We start from the raw sequence: 24,354 nt of genomic DNA, 5'->3' as shown, positions 1-24,354 counted from the left end.
CAAAACTACTGAGCCTGCGTGCCACAACTACTGAAACCTGCGTTTCTAGAGCCCGTGCTTTGCAACAAGAGAAGCCACCGTAATGAGAAGCCCGCACACCACAACGAAGAGTAGCCCCCGCTTGCTGCAACTAGAGAAAGCCCGCACACAGCAGCGAAGCCCCAATGCAGCCAAAAATTAAAAAAAATTAAAACAAACAAATAAATAAATGGAAGTAACACCTAAAAAAAAAAATGGTCTAAGGATCTTAACAGGCATCTCACCACAGAAGATATAGTGATGGCAAGTAAGCATATTAAAAGCTATCCCACATCATATGTCATCAGGGAAATGCAAACTAAAACAACAATGACTACACACCTATAAAATGGCCAAGATCCAGAACACTGACAACACCAAATGGTGGTGAGGATGTATAGCAACACGAACTCTTATTCACTGCTAGTGGGAATGCAAAATGGTATAATCACTTTGGAAGGCAGTTTGGCAATTTCTTACAAAATTAAACGTACTTTTACCATGATCCAGCAATCCTGCCCCTTGGTATTTACCCAATGGGACTGGAAACTTATGTCCACACAAAAACGTGCATGTGGATGTTTATAGCAGCTTTATTCATAATTAACAAGACTTGGAAGCAACCAAGATGTCCTTCGGTAGGTGAATGGATAAATAAACTGTGGTGCCTCCAGACAGTAGAATAGTACTCACTGCTAAAATGGAATGATCTGTGAAGCCATGAAAGACATGGAGGTACTTAAATGCATATTGCTAAGTGAAAGAAGACAATCTGAAAAGGCTCTGTACTGTACAATGCCAACTATATCACATTCTGGAAAAGGCAAAACTATGGAGACAGAAAAAGATCAGTGGTTACCATGGGTTGAGTTGAGGGGAGGGGTGAATAGGTGGAGCCTAGGATTTTTAGGGCAGTAAAAATATTCTGTATGACCTTTAATGACATATGTTATTATATATTTGTCAAAACCCAGAGAATGTACAACACCAAAAGTGAATCCTAACATAAATTATGGACTTTGGGTGATTATAATGTATCTTGTAACAAATGTAAAGTTTGTAACAAATGTGGTGCTGAGGGCATGTTGGTAATGGGAGTAGCTATGAATGTGGGAGAGGCAGGGAGTATATGGGCCATCTCTGTACCTTCCTCTCAACTTTGCTGTGATCCTAAAAGTGCTCAAAAATTAAACCTATTAAAAAAAACCATGAAAATCAAAAAGAGTACATATAGCATGGGAGAAAAAATATCTGAAGGTTGATTTATCTCTCAGGATAATTTTCTTGAATATTTCCATGTCATGATATTGCTTTAAAATAGATACATTTTATTTTCCAATTTACCCAGAAGAAAATATTTTATATGAGATACATGTATAGTGAAAGCAAGCCACATGTTTTCCACCCTCCTTCTCTCCTTTTGACTCCATGTCAGGTTTGTCTATTAAATACCTGCAGGAACCCCCAGGTGTTTACTTTCAGACACTAATTACACCCACTGTTGCAGATCATTTAAATTTTAAACAATGCCTTTATCTTTTCCTTAACCATAGTTTTTTTCCTGCCATATCTTTCACATTCTTTTTGTGTATTGTAGATAACAAGAAAAGAATAAATGCTAGCACACTTTGGAATGTGTATGACAGGTCAGTAGAAACAAAGGTGTCGGGATTTATTGTGGTCTAAGAAGAAGAGTGAGTTTTGCTGAAAGGAGTTATTTGTTAATTCTGGTAGATTAACCAAGTAGGGACACTTGGGCAGAGGAGTGGGAAGAAAGATGAGTGGAATGAGATGCTTATCCTTGATGGGTATGAACCAGCAGCAGCTGGCGTGCCTGTCTAGGGGTCCTTCTTGGACTGAACTTGATGGTGATCTTTCACATATACTTTCACTCGAAAGATTTGTCCTTTGAAGAGGACAAAATGCATTTGATAGTGATGTTTGGTATACTAAGATGATAATACTAAGCTTCAAGTTTTGCTACTTTTTCTTACAGTCATTTCCCCATAACTTGTGATAAATGTTTGCAGTGTACTCAGTGTGGAATGAGGGTTGACTGTTGGGTTGGCAGTTTTTTTTCTATGTACAAACCCATATATATATATATATATATATATATATAAATATATGTGTGTGTGTGTGTGTGTGTGTGTGTACAAACCTATATATATTTCTTATAAATTTTACCATTAGATTAAGCTATCTGAATCATTCATCCAGTCACTAAATATTTAATGAGCACCTGCTATATGCTTGGCCCTGTACCAGATGCCAATGAAATAAAGACATGGAGGGGGATGAGGTAAAGAACACATGAATAAGCCACTAAATATAACTCAGTGAAATAGTCCCCCAGTGAGTGGAGGACTCCATTGTGACTTACTTTAGTTTATAAGTTGGATATTTAGAGATGCCAGACTTCACGGCAGCTGTGTCTTGGGAAAGACAGATGTACTTTGGAAATTCACTGTGAGGCATATTTTAAAAGCATCTTCTCTTTTTACTTATCACTTTCAGAATTGCTCCATTGGCCTTGAAAATCAATTTACAGTTTTTAGAATAACATGTTATTAAGAAAATAGGAATTGTTTCACATGCTATCTATAGTCCTGGTAACACTATTGCGCTTTATAACTCACTTGTGCTTTTATTCCTCCTTGCCTTTCCCCTAATCATGAATTTTCCTTCTATTCCTGGTAACATTTTTGTACCTCTTTTCTTTTAGTCTGGGTACTTTTTAGGTCTACTAAAAGGCTGTACTATCACCTTTACCAGTAATTGTCCTGTATTGCATGCATCACTGAAACAGTGTATATTTTAAATTTGGAGCTTCATGTTGGTGAAGTAAATTAGACCTTCCTTTATCAGTGTTTTTTCAAACAAATTTATGTAAAATGATGGCTACCAATTTTAAATTTTCAAATGGTTAGGTAATTGGTTAAGTATTTGGATTGATTATAATTCTGTATTTCTCCTGATCAGTTTCTTTTTGACTTAATTTGGTATAACATAATATTGTATGTAGTGTGTGTGTGTGTGTGTGTGTGTGTGTGTATTCTGTACTAAATTTTATGGACCAGGGATAAATCATCTTGATGTTTTGACCATCTTCTAAAAAGCATCATGACAGCTTTTATTTCATGTGATATGTTAGACTTTGCTGCCTACCATTTCAAAGATAATATATTTTGAAACCAAAAAGGCTTCATATCCAAAATAATTGCTTACAATTCCATTTCAGATATGGCTATTCTTTGTAGGTAAGACCAGTGTTTTTCTACTTTTAACGCAATATGAATCACCTCGAGTTGATTCATATATAATATTGTATGTAGTGTGTGTGTGTGTGTGTGTGTGTATTCTGTACTGAATTTTATGGACCAGGGATAAATCATCTTGATATTTGACCATCTTCTAAAAAGCATCATGACAGCTTTTATTTCATGTGATATGTTAGACTTTGCTGCCTACCATTTCAAAGATAATATATTTTGAAACCAAAAAGGCTTCATATCCAAAATAATTGCTTACAATTCCATTTCAGATATGGCTATTCTTTGTAGGTAAGACCAGTGTTTTTCTACTTTTAATGCAATATGAATCACCTCGAGTTGATTCATATAGATATCATATAGATATGATATAGAATCTGCATATAGATGCAGATTCTGATACGGTAGTTGTGGGGAATTTGTTAAGCTCCCAAATGAAACCAGGCTGCTGGTACCAGCAGTTGTCACCTTCTGTCATTTTGGGAGGAGGTTATTATCAGGAAGTCTTCTTTCAGTGATTGCTGAGATCTCCTATCTCATTCAGTTGTCTTCCCAGCTGGTAGATCTTGCTGTGAAGATAGAGGCCAGGTTAGTGATTCCTTAAGCATCTTTCATGCCTGTAAGGTCCTTTTGCCTTCCCTCTGTATGACCCCACCCCTGAGGGGAGGAGGGGCACCTCACTTGAGGAGAGGTTGGACTCATTCTGTGAGTTGCTTATTTAGCTGACCTCTGGCCTAAGAATGTCAGAACTTGTGTTTATGATATATGTAGAGACAGACACATTTTAACTTGGAGACATAGTCTTGGCATGACAAGTGCAAATAAAATTAAATGAATCTAATAATGTTAAGTGTAGGAGAAACAGTCCCATTTAATAGAATACTCCAGTAAATCTTTTTGAAAAGTGAATATAAGGAATTCCTTTTTAACAAATGATAATTATTCCCTAATTTATATTTTTGTTAGTGTTTCTGTTATTGGCTTTTTAAAAAGAAGTGTTATTCTATATGTGCACATATTTTCACTTTTGAACTTATTTTATAAAATTTCAAACTTGCTGTATAAGTCATAGTTGGGAAAAACATGGTGGTGTATACTTTTTCCCCTAGAACACTTTATCTGTAAGTAGTTTGCATTATTACCAGGTGAGAATTTTGAGTTTGCCCTTAAACTGAGCATTTAACAAAATTTTGAAAACCGTATTGTGTTTGTTGGGATGTTTATCTGAATGAAGTAGAGACCATTTTGCTTTTATCTTTGAAATAGTACAAGGTTTGAGAAACACAAAGGGCTAAAATTAGACTATTCGATCTGAAACTTGCCTCTTGACCTCCAGGAAAGTCGTTTTAGAAAAATTTGCCGATTTTCTTTTAAAGATTTCAACCATTATTGGTGTTGGTGGTCTAGTTGAAAGTACTTTTATATGTAAGTGCACTTATTCTTTTAGCAAATATTTATTCACTGTGTAAAATGTGCAAGGTACTGTGAGGGACATTGATGGGATTATAAAGAGGTACCAGATGCCGTTCATCTTTTAAGGAAATCCACAGCCTTCAGTGCACTTATCAATCAGTCTGTGTTCACTGGTCTTCCTTCCTGGTATAAGAATATCTTTAAGTCTTCTGATTTTGACTTGATTGCAGTTTGTCTATGGTATTTTACAGAAAGGCATTGATATACTTTGTCTCTCTTCCCCACTCTTTTAACAGGCAATGTCTTTAATCTCATCAGTGTTATCCTTTGTTTATTTTATTACCTGTATCTGTTACGTTATATTTAAATAATTTAAATGAATTACTTAATATCTCCTCTTTTGCATATAAGCATATCCTGGGTTCACTAACTCTTTCAGTGCTTTCATCTCTAACAAAATTAACAAATCTGTTTATTCAGATTGCATTTAGACTCTTTATTTTGAGAGCCTTTCTTGGGACTTCCTGAACTCATATCTATCTTGCATGTATTCTTCATGTCAGGTAAAAAGTCTGCTCTGTTCTCTAGTAGCTGTGGAGGGAGAGAGAAGGTGAGAAAAATGTTTCAGGTGAAGGGTAGAACAGGCTTGACCCATTTCTACAGCAGGAGGTGAGGTCTGAGCGTGGGGAGGTTAGAATCTGCCCAGGTGGGATTTAGCCATTGTGTGGATGTTCTATTTCTTTCCATTTCTAAAGGAAGCAAAGGGCTACGTTCACTTTAGGAGTAAAGAGTTTTCTTTGCCCCAACAATCTCTCTCCTTCTCAGACTTCAGAACAGAGCTGAACTAATCAGAGGAATCACTCTTGGTTGTCTTTTTTTCTGTAACAGCTTTGCTGAGGTAATAATTCACATACTGTACCATTTAGTCATTTAAAGTATACAGTTGAGTGATTTTTAGTATATCCATAAAGTGGTGAAACCATCACCACAATCAATTTAAATGTTCTAATTTAATCACTCCAAAAGAAATTCTGAGCCTTTTAGAGGCATTTCCCACTTCCCCAATCCTCCGCCGCCCCAACCCAGCCCCAGGCAACCACTGGTCCACTTTCTTCCTCTATGGATTTGACGATTCTGGGTATTTCACATCAGTGGAATCATATAATATGTGATCTTTTGTGACTGACTCCTTTCACTTAGCATAATACTTTCAAGGTTCATCCATGCTGTAGCATGTATCAATATTTATTTCTTTTTATGGCTCTAAATCCTCACAAGGAGTATCCTCTAGCTGTTCCCGTAGTCTGGAGTGCCACCATCCCCTTTTAACCTTATTCACTCAGAAATTCTCATCCATTCTATAGTTCTGATTTCGTTGATCATTTTTAATGAGCTGCCTTCTGACAGCTCTTTGTTTCTAATCTTGAGTTTTCCTGGATTTTTGTTATATATTTTGACTAAAACATTTGTCGTTTTGCATCAAGGATATTTTAAGAGTAGAATGTAGGTAGAATGAGCATGGCCTTTGAAATCAGGTAACATCCAACCTTATCTGTTCGTACCAGACTTTTAACTCCATATGGCTCCGTGTCTACCTTATTCTCACTCAGTTCCTCACCCTTTCTTAACACTGGCCCCCATCCTTTCACCTGGAGTGTGCTTTATCATCAGCAAAACCTCTATATCCTGAAGGTCTTCTCTGAATACTCTCTTCTTGTTGCTCTAACTGAAATCTGACTGCCTTTTAAGGACAGTGCTTCCTATCCTCCTGAGTAGTGGCTATTTTTTCTCATATCCTAAGTACCTCAGCGTCTAGAGAGGTACTAAGACCATGCTGCTCTTAGACCATTTCTCTTCTCCCTCGAAATTGCCAGGTCCTTTGAAGCATTTGCCATTATATCCCCATCACCTCACCTTCCGGTTATTCCTTTACATGCATGGCTCACTTTTTCTTTCCTCATCATTACTCTTGATGTCATTTTTGCTGAAGGGAATATCCACCCAGCACCTGGCCTCTTCATCCCCATTTCTAATTATCTTTGCCTTTATCACAGTTTAGCTACCTCTTACTGTGGCCATACTCTAGAACCGGTGGTGATTGTTACTTCTGTTACTTCAATTTCAGGGTTCCCACTCTCCAACTACTATCTTACAGATGTCTAGCACAGTTCCTGACACCACATAATAGGTGTATAGTAAGTATTGTTGCTGTTCCTGCTATTCTGCTTCTGTTATAGCATCAACAGTCCTTGAAAGCAAGAACTGTATCTTATTATGAGCCCTGTTTCTCCAGAACCTCCCATAGTTCATTGTACAAAATGGTCCTTAGTGATATTTATGGGCCCAGTAAAATAAAGAGCAGTAACAATAGGAAGGATTTGGCTTTCAAAAGATCTTTATATAAGAAAAAAGATAATTAACTTTTACCATTTAAATATCACATAGTTTTAAAAAGCCATTTGAGTAATGACATTTCAAAAATTGTTTTCTTTCTCATTTCCTCTGGGGGAAAATAGATGTTATAAATTGTTGCCATTGGGATTCTTTTAGTTTAGTCAAGGTTAATCAATTATAAATTTCCATTGTCTAAGGATTATTGTAAATGAGCTATAAACAGGGAGATTGCTTTTTAGTAAAATGAGTCAGCTTACCTGAAAAGAGTTAGTTATCTTTTCTGTGTTGAAAGACTTTTTACTACTAACCTAATGAGTGGAGAGGAGAGGGAAGTTGATGTGTTAAGATTTTCTCAGCCTTTCTTATAATCTCTGTAGAAAAATAAAAATATAAGTTGCCACTGTATTATTTCTGATTTTTTTGAGATACGAGAAAAATATGTAAAAGTTTTCTACTTATTTGGGTCAGATGTTGACTTTCTAGAACGTTTAAAACTCATGTTGGGCTTCCTTGGTGGCACAGTGGTTGAGAATCTGCCTGCTAATGCAGGGGACACGGGTTAGAGCCCTGGTCTGGGAGGATCCCATGTGCCGCGGAGCAACTGGGCCCGTGAGCCACAACTACTGAGCCTGCGCGTCTGGAGCCTGTGCTCCGCAACAAGAGAGGCCGCGATAGTGAGAGGCCCGTGCACCGCAATGAAGAGTGGCCCCCGCTCGCCGCAACTAGAAACGAAGACCCAACACAGCCATAAATAAATAAATTAATTAATAAACTCCTACCCCCAACATCTTCTTTAAAACAATAAAAAACAAAAAAAAAACTCATGTTGACCAACAGTTTTTCCAGAAACACTAGTTTCATTATTATTGTATTCATGTGTGGTTGCTTTTAAGCTAAGAAGTAACTACCATTTCATTATATCCATGAATATTTCAGTAAATGACTTCTACTTATACTGCTATTATACTTTTTCAATAATTTTTCATAGTTAGATATATGAAGGACTTGAAAATAACTGGGAAAAATATTCCAAATGTTTAGAGACATTCAAGGGTTTATAAAATTCTGAATGTCTAGAAAGTTAAACTTTTTAATATATTAATATATTTCGACCCAGCACTTGAGGTATTTCAAATAATATCTAGAAACGTCTTTTGAGAGTTTACCATTAAAAAATCTCTTAAAGTAATAATAATAATGTGATGTTAATAAGGAGTATTTCCTATAAAGCAAGCACAATAAGTTTTCCACGTTTTATTTAATTCTCATTACAACCAAATAATTTTGGTATTGTTATTATTCCCACTTTCGTTCAGTGGTTTAGAGAGATTAAATGGCTTAGTATCACACAACTACAAAATGATAAACTGGAATTCAGTTCCAGGCCATATGGCTTCATTGTCAATGGTTTAACTACTATATTGTATTCTCTTATAGTGCCTAATTGAGGAATAAATACAGACATAGTCTGTGAGAAATTAATTTACAGATCATGCATCCAACAAGAGATCAAACTCAGTAGGTTTAATCTCTTTAAAAGACAGCCCAGGGCTTCCCTGGTGGCGCAGTGGTTGAGAGTCCGCCTGCCGATGCAGGGGACGCAGGTTCGTGCCCCGATCCAGGAAGATCCCACATGCCGCAGAGCGGCTGGGCCTGTGAGCCATGGCCGCTGAGCCTGCGCGTCCGGAGCCTGTGCTCCACAACGGGAGAGGCCACAACAGTGAGAGGCCCGCGTACTGCAAAAAAAAAAAAAAGATCACCCAGCAGAGAATGGGCAAATGATATGAATAGGCAGTTCACACAAAAGAAACCATGAATGGTGAATGAACTTGAAAAGATTCTCAAACTCTGACTATTTATCAAGAAAATGCCCAGTAAAAGCACAGTGAGATAACGTTTCACACCCATCAGGCTAGCAGAAAGTAAAATGACTGTCAACAGGGCTGACAAGATATGGATTTAAGAGAACTCTCACTAGGCTGCTGCAGGAGTGTAAATTCCTACAACCACTTTGGAGAGCCATTTGTCAATATGTGAAATATTTCAAGATGTGCATTCTTACAACTCAGCAATTCTACAAATATGTATTCTGAAGCAGCAGAAGTCAAAGTGGAGTCCTGAAATGTCTGGGGGTTCCCCAAGGTACTTTAAGAGGACCTCTAAGTTGAAAACTATTTTTATAGTAATATTAAGACAGTATTTGCCTTTTTCACTCTCATTCCCTCATGAGTATACAGTGAAGTTTTCCAGAAGCTCCATGATAACCATAAATGAGAATCCAGCTGCATTCTATTAAGCCATATATTTAAGAGATTTGCATAAATGTAAAACAGTGCCACTCTGCTCACTAACTTATTTTTATTTTGGAAAATATAGTTATTTTCATAAAAATGTATTATTTATATCAACATGTAATGGAATTATTATTTTAAATGAATGAATAAATATATTAAAATTTTCTTAATTTTAATCTTTAATATAGTAAATATGAATAGAGATAACCCACATAAATAAAACCTCTTTGGAGTCCATCAACAATTTTTTTTTTTTTTTTTTTTTTTTTTGCGGTACGTGGGCCTCTCACTGTTGTGGCCTCTCCCGTTGCGGAGCACAGGCTCCGGACGCACAGGCTCAGCGGCCATGGCTCACGGGCCCAGCCGCTCCGCGGCATGTGGGATCCTCCCAGACCGGGGCTTGAACCCGCGTCCCCTGCATCAGCAGGCGGACTGTCAACCACTGCGCCACCAGGGAAGCCCCATCAATAATTTTTTTAAATTTAATATTTATTTTCTATTGGAGTGTAGTTGATCTACAATGTTGTGTTAGTTTCAGGTGTACAGCAAAGTGATTCAGTTATACATATGCATATATCCATTCTTTTTAGATTCTTTTCCCATATTGGTTATTACAGATTATCAAGTAGAGTTTCCTGTGCTATACAGTAAGTCTTTGTTGATTATCTATTTTATATATAGTAGTATGTATATGTTAAGTCCAGATTGAGACCTAATAGTTTTGAAAATCATCGTATATGTGTACAATGCAGGTAACATTGTTTTCTAAGCGTAAAATAATTGACCCAAACGTCCATCAATATGGACACGATGCCAATTCTTTCAATGTGGAATGGCAAAATAAATTGTGATATATCTTTATATATACACATACATACACACACATTCATACATAATTATATATTAATCAGACAGTATATATTTGTCAGATGTTCCTTACCTTATATGTCAAATAAAATGATTTTTGAGAATGTATTTTTCTAAGTAAGTACATGATAAAAATAAGTGCAAAGTTTATTAAGAATTAAATATTAGTTCATAATATTGCAGGTTTGTTGACCTTACCCTCAAAAGGTAGAAATAAAAGTGCTACATAAGCTACTCTATTTGACTAGAATGCACAGTAAGCAGCATTTATAGGACTTGGTTTTTCGGAATGTAGAACATGTTTATTGTTTTATTTCAGGAGTAGTATACTGTGTGTTTATTGAAATGGAAGCATCATTTTATTATGTCTTTATATATACATTTCCACTGTAATGGCTTAAACAAATAGGAACTTATTTTTCCCATCCAAAAGCTGGAGGTTGGTAGCTGCTGGCTATTGGATGTTATCGGGGTCTTTCTGTCTGATGGTATTTGTTCTCTTGTTGCCTCTTGTGCAAAGAAAGTTGAAATGGACAAAGTGTCTCTCATTAGAAATATAGTTGATTCTTGCTATTCACCACAAACACTGAATTAGCCAAAACTGAACCATCACTCCTAGGGGATATACAAAGTTAGGTTCCTATAAGCCTCTGGGCACATTTTAATCAGCCAGTCAATACATAACCTTGTTTTGTGTGTGTTTCTATTTATAGATACCTTATTTAATACATATTGTTGATTCATTAACGTTGAACTCATGGCCAACAGCACTATAACTCACGCCTGAATGAAGCTTATCTGACGCACATATTTCCTGGGTAACACACATCACAGCTTTCTTGTGCTTAGGACACTAGATAGCACTGCAGCACTGTACTAGCTGGCCATTTAAAATAGCGAAATCACCAATGAAAAGCACAAAAATAAGTAAAGTGTGGCACTAGATAGACCTTGAAAAGGGTTCTCGTTTACAGTATGAGAGCTGAAATAAGAAAGCAGAATGTCACTTCATTTGATCTCAGCTGGGAACATGTGCATTGGGTAACTCAAATTTTTTTGCCTCTCCACACGTATCCACGAATGACTGCAAAAATGGTGCAAGTATTGATTTGGAATTACAAATAAATTTTAGTGAGTAGGCAGATTTTCAAATAAACAACCCATAAATAATGAGGGTCAGCTGTATCTCTTTACAAGTCATTTGCCAGAACTGGGTAACAGGGTCTGCTATTAGAACAACCAGTAGCCATGGGGCATGAGCTTTTTACTAGTTTAGACCAGTGATGATTTATCCCCCTGGAGTCGGCAACCTACACTTCCTGAAATCCAGAGATCTCTGCTATTTCAACAAATCACAGTACCCTTGCCAGGGAAGAGTGAAGTGGTTGTTGGGTAAGCAATGGACAGTGCCTGCCATGTGCCTAATCAGGTGCTTGGCAATTGGAAGGGACTTGGCAGTTTTTTGTTGAAGAATGAATTGGTGAATGAATGACGGGGTCATTTTTGGAAACAGCCTTTGATTTCTCTCGTATCTCAAAGATTTTCCATTTGCATCTGAATTTTTAAAAAAACGTGGTGTTTTGACTGGCCAACTCCAAATCAAAGTGAAAGTTAATGTAAGAGAATAAAGAAATTTTACTTTATATGGATTAACTTCAAGTTAAATAAGTCAGAGAGAATAATAAAAAATGAAGCATCAGTTGAAGTTGAAACTTGTATTCAGAAAGAGGCTAAGTAGCCCAAGTTTCATGTGGTAAAACTTTTTCTTTCTTTTCATATTGTTCCTTTTCTGAAATGATTGCTTTTTATATTTTGGAAGATGTTAAATCTAGAAATATTAGTTTTTAAATATAGTATGATGATAGATATCATTATTTTAAATTATCAGGTTCTCATATATTATCAAAGAGTAAAACAATTTTACTTTTTAACACTACATTTGTAGCAAATGCCAGTTAAAAATAAATTCAATTAATAAAGTATAATTTCATTTAAATTTTGTGTAAACAAAGCATACATTTGCGCTTACTATTCCAAACATTGGAATAAATTGTTGATCTTTCTGTCTGTGTCCTGCCTTAGACCAAGAGCAATTTAAAGCCGTTAAATAGTACATATTGCTTTTTCATTAAAGTTGATGTTTATTTGATTATGGAAGTAAAATATTATTATATAAAATTGGAAAAGAGAAAAAAGAGGGAAAATCACCCCAATTCATATCACTCAAAGAAAAGTTTCAACAATTTGGTCTATTTCTTTTCACCTTTTTTTCACACATTACAAGAACTTAATTTCACAAAGTATATGTAGTATGAAAAATCCATTCAACATTCTAGGTGTAGCCATTATTATTGTTATTATTATAATAGACTTAGAATAACTTACAACTTTAGGGACAGAGAAGTATATTTATTACTATCAGTTGCAGAGCAATAAATGAAGCAGCCAGGTTTAAAGTATGGTTCTCCTAGAACTTTTTCTGCTCAGCTTACCTTCTCTATTCCATACTTGTCTGCATACTGAGCTGGAGTCCACATTTCAGGGCAAATGAAATTGTCTTCTTGTACATTTCTAATTTCCATTTTGGTGCATTGTCATGGTTTCTGATATCTTTTCTCCCTAGGTCTTTTAGATGTCGAACACTCTGGTAGTTCTCCTCCCTTTCTATACCTACTCTAAGCAAAATGTCTATTGCCAGAAATCACAGCTAAGGGTCTAGAGAAGAATAATGCGATTATCTGATTAAGGTAATTCATACTAAGTTGCAAATGACTTGTAGTCATAAGGTTTTTGGGGTGATGTCTGCATTTCATCACAATATATTATCAAACTCATAAGGGGGTTTGATAAGTAGAGTATGTGAGGGTAACATTGGGGGGCCGTGGGAGAACTTTATATCGGCCATAGTACCTGTTCGCTGTAGGAGGACAACACAGGCATGAAAACCCTTGCACGACCCCTGTTAACTCTCATTCAGCGGCTATCAGCTGATGATCATTCTCCTTAAAAAAAAATCATTAAGAATTTACAATTAATTATAATGCATTGGCAGGTGAAACATTTAATTCTGTGTCTCCTAAGGACTCATCTTTTAAGGTTTCTTTATTTTGGGATTAGGTCAGCACAGTGTTTCTTTATAAACTTAAAGTGCCATTTTATTCTCCAAAGTTGAGAATGAGTTATTTGAGATTTCATTAATGCTTACTTCCAGGAGGACTTGAGGAAATTTATAGTTAAAGGTTAAACGAAGTAATATACTTAATTATAAAATAGAAGAGCAAAGTTTTAAGCAGCCAGGAGAAAATGGCTTCCAGGCCTCTGAAATGAACAGATAAATATAGTTAGATAGTGATTTTGACTTTTGGATTTCTCACTGTTCAAGTTAAAATGGAAACATGCTGCTGATAACCTCATTTTCTAATTAGAGGTAGCATGATAGATAATTCATTCATGGTGATAAAGTATACCCTGCATTTGAAACCAAGGTGAGCAGCTTTTGCCATTTTGAAGGCTTAGGTTTTAGTATATTAATGAAAATGTTGACCAGATTTTCTTGTACCTTCTTTGATATTTTACCCATGGTACTTTTATTTTTATGTGTATGCTGTGTGATATTTATAATAGCAATACTTAACATATTTAAAGGGTATCTGATTTCAGTCTTTAGGCAAAGTCAGGTTTTTTTCTTCTTCGTCACTTAAAAAAAATTTCAAGAAGACTTAGGGAAAACGAATATATCTCTTAGACTTATCAGAGTTGTATTACTCGACTAGGCTAAAGAGGTTTCCTATTTAGAAACAAAGATGTTGTCACTAGAAAACAATCCCTCTTCAGCAATTCGTTTTGGTCACAGCTTTCTTCAGTCTACTTATGTGTGCTTTGCCTAAGAAACACCTTTAAGTCACCAGTTTTCAATTCTTAGCTGTTAGAGTGACCCACAGCACACAATAACCAATTTTGTAGAGAAGTATCATATAATGAGGAGAGTTTAAATCTGTACTCTTGTAAAAATGTTAATTTTCTCAACTTGTAATAGACATTATTTTACATAAAGCAAGCAGAATATTAGGAGTTGTAATTACCTTTTAATATTACTGAGGATGTAACAGCCTTCTCTGATTTTAATTTCCACAGATGAAACTTTCATAAAATGTTTTTAGCTTCTTGAATCAGACCACTTTGAAGTTAATCATTCTGATCAAATTAAAAATAGTAGTAATACAAACTTTAGTGAACGTGATTGAGCAGTGAAACACTTAACGATGCTAGTCAAATTTTGAAATTAGAGCCAAGTATTATGGGAACATGTGGATTTCAAAAAAAAAAAGAAAAAAGTGGTGAATTTACTGTGTGCTTGCAAGGAGATGACCAGATTTGTGGCACATGTGGATTTTGCTTTTTTAGCAACCATGGAAGAGGTGTGGGATTTTCAGATATGGCACAGAAATAGGCAACATTATCTTGAGCACTTTGAAAATATACTTAGCATCCTCAGTTTTAACTCTATGCTTAGATGCTCTATTAGCAGCCACTTTATGTAGATTACCTCATATAGTCTACCCAACAGTTTTATGAGTAGTCACTTATTCTCACTTTACAGAGGAGGAAATTGAGGCTAAGAGAGGTTACAAGATTACATTGCTAGTAGGGAGTGGACTTGGTGTCTCAGTCCTTTCAGGCTGCTGTAATAAAATGTCACAGACTGTGTAGCTTATAAACAACCTAAGTTTATTTCTCACACTTCTGGAAGCTGGATAGCCCAGTATCGAGCAGCTAGCCTGGTCACATTCTGATAAGGGCCCTCTTCCTAATTCATAGCTGGTACCTTCTCACTTTGTCCTCTTGTGGTAGAAGGGGTAAGGGATCTCTGTGGGGTCTCTTTTATAAAAACACTAATCTCATTAATGAAGGTTCAACCGTCAAGACCTGAGCACCCCCCAAAGGTCCCACCTCCTAATATCTTTGGGGGTTAGGATTTCAACTCATGAATTTAGGGCAGGGGGACACAAACATTCAGACTATAGCACTTGGACTACAGATTTTGAACTCTAAACTGGTAAAATATTTTCCCTCCTAGGTACGGTGCCTTCCTTTTCCCTTATAACACCCTCTCCAATTCACTCTTTACCTGTCAGAAAGTGACTTTTCCTTCTTCTGAACTAGGGCCCTGTAGACTGTGCCGCTTTTCAGAACACGGTTTTGTATTGTAGCTCATTCTGCAAGTGGTATGTGTTGATCTGTCCTCCTTTACCATGAGCTCCTAGAAACAGTGACTGTAACACCCTCCTCACACCCACCCACCCAGGACCTTACACCTTACACGGTGGCCAGTCACTGAACACTTGTTGATTTAACTACTGGAGTTTGTGTTCATCAGGTAGCATAGTCTCCGCCAGTATAGAAGCTTTAAGAGACCAAGAACAGTGAAAAAGGGAAGTCCCCGAGTAAGAGGGTCTGCCTCTCTTGACTAACTTGGCTCAAATACTTTGCTGTGCTTTTCTCTAAGTGCTAATGCGGGTTTAAATTACTTGTGCTTCTCCCATGAAGTTATGGTGCCTGTGAATCACAGATTCATTTTCCCTGAAATATTATCCATTGCATTTTCTTGTTTTGTACTTTAAATATTAGAAATAGGGAATAAAGTGATAGGGAATATAGAAAAAGGAGTCCAAACCAATTCTTTCTATATTCCTGTGTTATGAATCTATTATATATTATTTTGATCACATCTGCTGCTTTGTATGAAAAACCATTTGATAGTTAGGTGGATGGTGGATATGAATCTCTTTAATTTTTAAAAAGGCCTTTGGGCCCAAACCCACACAGTTACCATCTCCAAACAAAAATGGAGGATCCCTTTAATATATTATTATGAATATTTATGCCTAAAGGAGTTCTTTAGCATTTTCCGGTGTATTTTATTTGGCCAGAGTACGTGTTGCACTACCCTTGAATAGAATAACATGATTCTATTTGGGATAATCTCTTTTTCATAATGTAGAACTTCTTTTGCTTCAGAAATTTCCAGGGGGAAATATAGCCAAGTACTTGGTTACATGACATTAACATTTCTAATGAATCAGGATTCTGAGGTTTTAAAGATATTAACAAACCTAAAAATTCTGTAAATAAATATTTCTGTGGTATTTTTGTTTAAAAAATTGTATTTAGACTTCTTTCACTTAGGTATTTTGGCTTTCTCCATTTAAGAACAAATGGAGAGTTTTTATTCTTTATTTTTAAGAGCTTGCCCATCATGACATTCAGTATTTCTCATACTCCATAGAGCATCTTGGGTCTTAATTATGTGAAAAAATACTTTCATAGGAATTCTACTCAGGGAATTTTCTTAAAACTTGTATAAGGCCTGGGGTACTAAATCAGACATCCCATAAGTCAACACTTTTTCCTTAGCACCTATAAGTGGTACAGGCTTTACTCAATGCGCTCTGGTCTTTTTCTCCGCTCAGATTTCTTCCCAAAGAAATCAACCACAAAATAAATTTCCTCATTGATCAGCCACAAAGTAAAATCTGGTCCTTGAGATATTCACGGTGCAAAAGATCACTGGGCAGGGATCTTCACCTTGAAGGAGGAGGCTGCAAAGGCACACCCTGGGCTCTGGGGTTGCTTCTGATTGTGCTGGGCTGTGCTCCATCCAGATGAGTGTGCTTCAGCGAGCGGGAGGGTCGCCCTGTGGTGTCTGAGCCTTTGCCTGCATCTGACTGGTCAACAGTGAGCCAGTTTCCTTCCATTGTGAGGATGGCTGTTGAAGGAGAGATTCAACCGCTAGACACACTGGGAGACTTCTAGGAGATCGAGGCATGTTACTAGGAAGGAACCCTGTATGATAAGTATATTATCTATGAATGTGTTGTAGATGCATTTTTTTCCTCTGTAGGAAGTTTTAAATGGATTCTGTACGTGCCAGGGCTGGGGGAAATTTGGGATAGAATTTGTTCATTTTCTATATCCTTTCCAGGAAAACTTCTTTCTCTCTACCTGGCAACTGGCCGTATTATTTTAGGGCAGAGTTTCTAAACAGTAGGATACTTTTGCTCTCTGATAACCTCTGATAACAGAGAGATGTTCCCTTAAATAGTACTCCAGTTGTTGGGATCTGAGGGAGCCAATTAGTCCCCTTTCCTCTTTGATTTCTTAGAGACAGTGGTTTCCCCTATATCCATATACGATTGACCCTTGAATAACACGGGTTCGAACTGCATGGGTCCACTATGTTTTAGTTTTCACTATGTTTTAGTGAAAAAAACACAGTTTTTTTCATTAAATACACACTACAGTACAACACCATCTGAGTTTGGTTGAATCCGTGGATGCAGACCCTCAGATATGTAGGGCCAAACTGTAAAGTTATACATTGATTTTCAGCTGCATGGAGGGTTGGCGCCCCTAAGCGCCATGTTGTTCAAGGGTCAACTGTATGACTTTTTAATTTGTATAGCAGCAGAACAATAAATTTAGCTTTATTTTAATTTCCTTTCCACACTTCAGTTTCCTAGGCTATTGGAGAAACTAATTACGACCCAACTTTTACTTGGAAGAGAGGACTTATGCTCCGTTAATCACTGTATCTGGAGCACTGAGCAAGCTGAGAATTTTCTCTGATTTGACATTGTGTTCAGTAACATCCGAGTTTATATGAACAAGAGATAAGGGAACCCTTTTTGCTTTTTTGGGATGGGGGCCTAAAACTTCCATTTATTTTAGTATACAATAATTTTAATATCTTCTGTAATTTAGAGGTAGACTGCTACTATTTGTCTCTTAAGTGGAGGGGAAAAAAGAGGTTCTGTTACTGATACATTCCTCACCTGTTTCTTTAGATTCCTTTTTATTCAGAAATTCCAGTTCTGAATGGACTCTTGAAATAATCGCTTTGCAAACAGGATGTTTGTGGAGTCTGTGAGAATTGTATATTGCTCACTTCTCTACTCCTGTGAGATTATCATGTTTGGCCTAATAATAGGCACAAATTTTGTTATCTTCAAATTTTATTTATATTTTTTTGTTACACAGGAGAAGCAGAACCAAATAATTTTGGAATTAGAAGGAAACATTTAATTCATGCTCCTCTGCAGTGCTGGAATTTCCTGTACATATGTCTGTAAATGTACCTATCAGGTTCTCCTTGAACATGTCAAATGACCTGGAACTCCACCTCCTCAGGGCATTTCTTTTGATTTTTGAACAGTTGCTGTTGCCACAACGATCTTCTTTACCTTTAGACAGAATCTGTCCCTCTCTCGCTTCCATTCAGTATTTCTTGTTTTAGCCTCTGGAGCTACCACCTAGAATAAGTGATCCTTTTTATTTAGGGCTTCTAATTAATTCTGTTTTTTATTTGACATGTACGTTTCTGATTTTTTAAAGAAAAATGTGGGTTTGTCTTTCAGTTGGAAATGATGTGTTGATTTTTCTTTTTAAGAGAGAAAGAATGTTTTCATGAACTGTCTGGGTGGCTATGTTTCTAATACTTATTATCCTCTCCCACTGCTACCCAAATTTTTTCTCTGCAGGGAGACCTTACCAGGAGGCTATTACTCTGAACCTTACTCAACAGGGAAAAGCAGTAACTCTTCAAAGCCTCAGTGGTTCCTCTAATCAGGCACACTACTTTTCTCTTGGATTCAGTTGACCTTTTTTTTTGAAACTTGAGAACTTAAATTTATTTGTTTGGTTATTTGATATGTAAAAGTAACCCCAAACATTTAAATAACTCATGTTAAGGAATTTTTTTTCACACATCAAATGGCAGCTGAATTATCCCAGTACTTTGAATCATCTTGCTATTTATTTTGCTGAAATTCTGTGTTAAAATTCATTAAAGCCTGTGGTTGAGAGCTATGGGAGGGAGAAGACGAAGTTTTAATATTTGCTACCAGTTTCATCACTGATTTTCCTGGGTATTTTGATTCTGCTTATTATTTTTATTTGTTTATTTATTTTTTTCTTTTTCCTTCCTTTTTGCGGTACACGGGCCTCTCACTGCTGTGGCCTCTCCCGTTGCGGAGCACAGGCTCCGGACGCACAGGCTCAGTGGCCATGGCTCACGGGCCCAGCCGCTCCGCGGCATGTGGGATCCTCCCGGACTGGGGCACGAACCCGCGTCCCTTGCATCGGCAGGCGGACTCTCAACCACCGCGCCACCAGGGAAGCCCTGCTTATTATTTTTAAAAATGGAGATGAAACACTTTGTATAGTTGGGAATCTTTATTTGCAAGCAACAGAAATAGCCTCTGAATAACTTAGACAAGAAAAAAGGAAATGAGGGGAAATCTGAGGAGCCAGGTCTAAGGAAAGCAGGATTCAGGGGAGCCCCAGGGACCTCATCCTCAGGAGTGTTCCTGCAGAAAGCATACTTTCCCAGTCTTGGCTGCAGTTCTCAGTTTGGCTTGACAGGCTTTCTGCCAGGGATCTTTTGGCAGTTTGGGGCTTCTTCTGTTTTCAGGTCTATTGGAAGTTGCCTTCTTTGTTTTCTCCCACAAATATACTAATTTAATTCAAGTCTGGAAGCTAGTAGTGTGTGTGTGTGTGTGTGTGTGTATGTGTGTGTGTTTTCTTCTTCCTGCTAATATTTTTGGGTTTGTTGTAGATATTTTCCAGGGTGGGGAGTGATGGTTAGGTTTTCCTGTTTCCTACTTGCTCTGTCATTTTTTTATGGGGAAAGTTAAGGAGATTAAAAAATTATGCCACTGCAGTCAACATAAACATTTAAAGCTATAAATGTTCCTTTAAGTATTACTTTAGCTGTATCTCACGTTTCGATTTTTTTATTATTTAATCTAATACATTTTCTAATTTTCATGACAACTCTTTGATCCTTGAATTATATAAGCTTTTAAGTTTCTGTAAATATGAGATTTTACTGGGTTTTTTTTTTTTTTTTACTGATTTCTAATCTAATTCTTTTATGGTTGGAGAAAATTATCTGTATAATATTGATTCTTTGGGATTTTTAGATTTGTTCTGCGGCCTAATGTGTGGGCATATTTTGTAAATGGCCAGTGGGTGCTTGAAAAGAGTATGTGAATACACATTAATATAAAAGGTGCAAGGGTCTGTGTTTTGCATGAGATCAAGTAAATTATAGAGCTCCTTATTCTTTATGTGCTTGATCTATGAATTCCTGAAAAAGACTTGATAACTAATACTTGTATGGTACTTAGTATATTCCAGGCATTATTTTTAAGGCCTTACTTGTATTAATTTATTGTGTACTGATCATTTTTTTTAGATGTTACTTTTACTTTATGTATTTTTAGACTGGGAACATTTGTTACTAGGTACTTAATACCTAGTGATTGGAGTCTTTTATCTTTGTGTATTGACCTTATTCATCTCTAGTAATATTTTTAACCTTAATGTCTCCTTTTCTGATATTGATATAGTTACACAGGCTTTTTTCTATTAGTGTTTAATTAATTTTAATATTAATGTTAACATTGCCTAGCATATCCTTCTCATTCCACCTTTGTATGTCCTTTTATTTGGAGTGTGTCTCATAAATAGTCTATGATGGGACTTCCCTGGTGGTACGGTGGTTAGGAATCCACCTGCCAATGTAGGGGACACTGGTTCGTTCCCTGGTCCAGGAGGATCCCACATGCCACGGAGCAACTAAGCCCGTGTGCCACAACTACTGAGCCTGCGCTCTAGAGTCTTCAAGACACACCTGCTGAGCCCGCATGCCACAACTACTGAAGCCCAAGCACCTAGAGCCCGTGCTCCGCAGCAAGAGAAGCCACCACAATGAGAAGCCCGCACCGCAACGAAGAGTAGCCCCCGCTTGCCACAACTAGAGAAAGCCCGCATGCAGCAACGAAGACCCAGCACAGCCAAAAATTAAAAAAAAAAAAAATTTAAATTAAAAAATTGATTAATTAAAGAAAAATAGTCTATGGGTGGATTTTGTTTTTATCCAGTTTTGTCTAAGAGTGGTAGTATAATATGATGGTTAAAAGCAATAACTTTAGGGCCAGGTTGCTTGGGTTTGGGTTGTTGTCTGGGATGTTGGTATCTGACACCTGTAATTCTACACTTGGGGGTAGGAGGTGTTTGGACTTTGCTTTATGTAGACTTTTAACCTCCCCCCATGTTATAAGCTCCATATCTCACTGCTGCTCTCCTATGGGTGAGATACCTGGTATATTCAAGTTCTGATTCTCTGCAGGGTTCGGTTGTTACCGTTTCAATGTCACCTGCCACTTGAACTTTATGGTGTGTTTCCTTAGTCATCTGCTTCTTATCTCTTGAAAATGTATTGAAGTATCTCTAAAATGGACATAATAAAACTGCTTAGTTATAGGACTATCTGAAGTTAAGTGTGAGTCAATAGATGTAAAGAACAGTACTTTGAACAGTACCTGGCACATCAGAAGTGCTTAGAAAGATTTGTTCCTGTTTTGTCACTGTTGTTAATACTATAGTTTGACTTTTAATGCTCTTGGCTGCCTTGAAAGTATCTACAGTCCTGTCTGATATTTGTTACTGTGAATTTCATCATCAGATTTATTGTTTTTATTTTATAATCCAAGTTTTTCTTTGTTTTGGCTTTTTTCTTCCTCAGGTGATTTGGGGAGGACGTAACTTTGGTGCGTCTCAATTTAGCAAGTTGAAAGTAGTAATTGAATTTAATGGAAATTGAAAACCATTTCCCAGAAGGAGTATATTATAATTAAACTACATGATAAATTTAAACTTGTAAAATTTTTCTATTTGAATGGTGTAGGGTACTTTCAGTTAGTTGATAGGCTAGATTCTAACACATAGCTATATTTTAATCTATTAGTTAATAAAAATGTAGGGACATTTCAAAAACATTTATTAGAGATCTTTAATCAAGCCACATAGATTTTTACCTGTTGTGACAGTGTCATAGAGAAAGAAAACAACATTTCTAAAGCATGTTTATCAAACACCTTGGAGTTCAATATTATTTTTTTTTTTTTTTTTTTTTTTTGATAGGCTAGATTCTTAATTTCATATGGAGACATTAAAAACTCTATGAAAAACAGAACTCTATGAAGTGAAATTTTTTGCCTAAGTGGGAATCTCTGTGTTTTCATTAAATTTATGTTAAAAAGAACATTAGTGGTGGTGACTGTTACACAACAATGTGAATGTACTTAAGGCCACTGAAGCTATACACTTAAAAATAGTTAAAGTGGTAAATTTTTTGTTATATATATATCTTACCACAATTAAAAAAAAAAAGAACACTAGTTATTAGGTATATGTCTCACATTGAAGGTGAAAGAAGATGTTCATCACTGTGAAAATCTAAATCTCATGGACCATACAGATAGAGTGAGCAGAACATATTGGTGTCAATACCTTGACTTATGTTTTCTTTCTTCAGCCATATATGATTCTCATTCATTTCCTAATGTGAACTTTATTTTTTAACAGGAAGGAAAAGCTGATGCGATGCTCTCAATGCCGAGTTGCCAAATACTGTAGTGCTAAGTGTCAGGTAAGAAGGTTCTGCTGTATGTAAGCTCTCTACTCTTAAATTTGTTCTCCGGGCTTCCCTGGTGGCGCAGTGGTTGAGAGTCTGCCTGCCGATGCAGGGGACATGGGTTCGTGCCCCGGTCCGGGAAGATCCCACATGTCGCGGAGTGGCTGGGCCCGTGAGCCATGGCCGCTGAGCCTGCGCGTCCGGAGCCTGTGCTCCGCAATGGGAGAGGCCACAACAGTGAAAGGCCCGCGTATCGCAAAAAAAAAAAATAAATAAAATTTGTTCTCCATTATGCCTGTTGAACTATTTCTGTTTTTTCATAATCCTTTATTTATTTTAACTTGTTTTTTTCCTTCAACTTAAAAATCATATATGGTAATAATTATATATACATAATATATACATAAACTCTATCCATATAGTGTGTGTGTGTGTGTGTGTGTGTATATATATATACATATATACATATATACATATATATATATATACATATATATATATATATATATCACTGAAGAAAAGTTAAATGTTTACTCCTCTCCATCTTCTTGTCCTCTTGACTTCAGTCCCATTTCCCAGAGCTAACCACTGTTAAGGTTCTTATGTATCTTTGCAGCATTTTTTTCGTGCAAACACATTCATGTATCTTTATCTTTTGTTTTTAAAAACAGATACAGGTTATTCTGGCACAAATTCTTTTACACCTTGATTTTCTTTTTCATTTAATAATCTATCTAGAAGAACTTTTTGTATCCTCGTGTTCATTCTATCATATGAATGCACCACAATCATAATTTCCCCACTAATGAATGCATAATTTTTTCCCAATGTTTGGTATTGCCAGTACTGCACCAGGCATCCTTTTGTGCACATTTTTGCACACTTGTGCAAATTGATTGTAGGAAAAATTCTTCCCCGTTGTACTGATTAGTAAAAGGATATATGCATTTTGAATTTTTAAAGAGAATGCTCAGTTGCCTTCCAAGAGTTTGAGTTAATTAACAACAACTGACAGTCTATGAGAGTACTGCTGTTAACATCTTTGAAATTCTTTAAAGGATGTATAATTAACATTCAACATGACCTTTTCTTCTAACCTTATGGTTAATCATTTAATAAGAAACTTAATTATGCTCTAATGAATTAGGTCATAATAAAAAGTCTAATTGGAAGGTATGTGTCTGTGTCACTTGCCACCCATGCTTCAGGGAACTTCAAGTTAAGAAGACTACATATAGAACCAAATGAATTATATTATTTGATACAGATTTTCTAGTTGAGCTTCCTTTCTGTTCTCAATGAACTAAACATTTACTTTTATTTTCCCTTGTTTTTATGACTGTTTTTCTCCAGGGCTACTTCCTCCTTTTGTAGTACACTCAAGAAAAAAACCCAACAAAACCCATTATCTGATTAGAATGAGTAGAGGGAGTCTGGTGGGTAGGTATGTCATTTTGATTCATTATAGTGCATGTGTTTTTACCACATATATTAGCTGTTTACTGTAGCATCAATAATAATGTCATCGTCAGATATACTGTAGAAGGTAATGGGAAAATAGCTAGTAAGATGAAAGATATCATATATAACACAGCTAGTGGGCATGCTTGTCTGTGTG

General features: G+C 36.4%; 1 protein-coding gene across 1 annotated transcript in view; it reads left to right on the top strand.

Annotated features, from left to right (window-relative positions):
* LOC112413381 (histone-lysine N-methyltransferase SMYD3-like) overlaps positions 1–24,354 on the top strand; it is a gene marked incomplete at its 3' end in the record, with an annotated part of 216,415 nt that overhangs the window by 148,205 nt on the left and 43,856 nt on the right. Inside the window, exon 2 of the mRNA XM_024765326.1 lies at positions 22,688–22,751. Coding sequence (XP_024621094.1) covers positions 22,688–22,751 — 64 coding nt within the window. The remainder of the gene's footprint in view (positions 1–22,687; positions 22,752–24,354) is intronic.

The sequence above is a fragment of the Neophocaena asiaeorientalis genome, unplaced genomic scaffold, assembly GCF_003031525.2.
Source record: "Neophocaena asiaeorientalis asiaeorientalis breed wild unplaced genomic scaffold, Neophocaena_asiaeorientalis_V1.1 scaffold971, whole genome shotgun sequence".
Classification (NCBI taxonomy): domain Eukaryota; kingdom Metazoa; phylum Chordata; class Mammalia; order Artiodactyla; family Phocoenidae; genus Neophocaena; species Neophocaena asiaeorientalis.
This window is presented reverse-complemented; position numbering and strand designations above follow the sequence as displayed.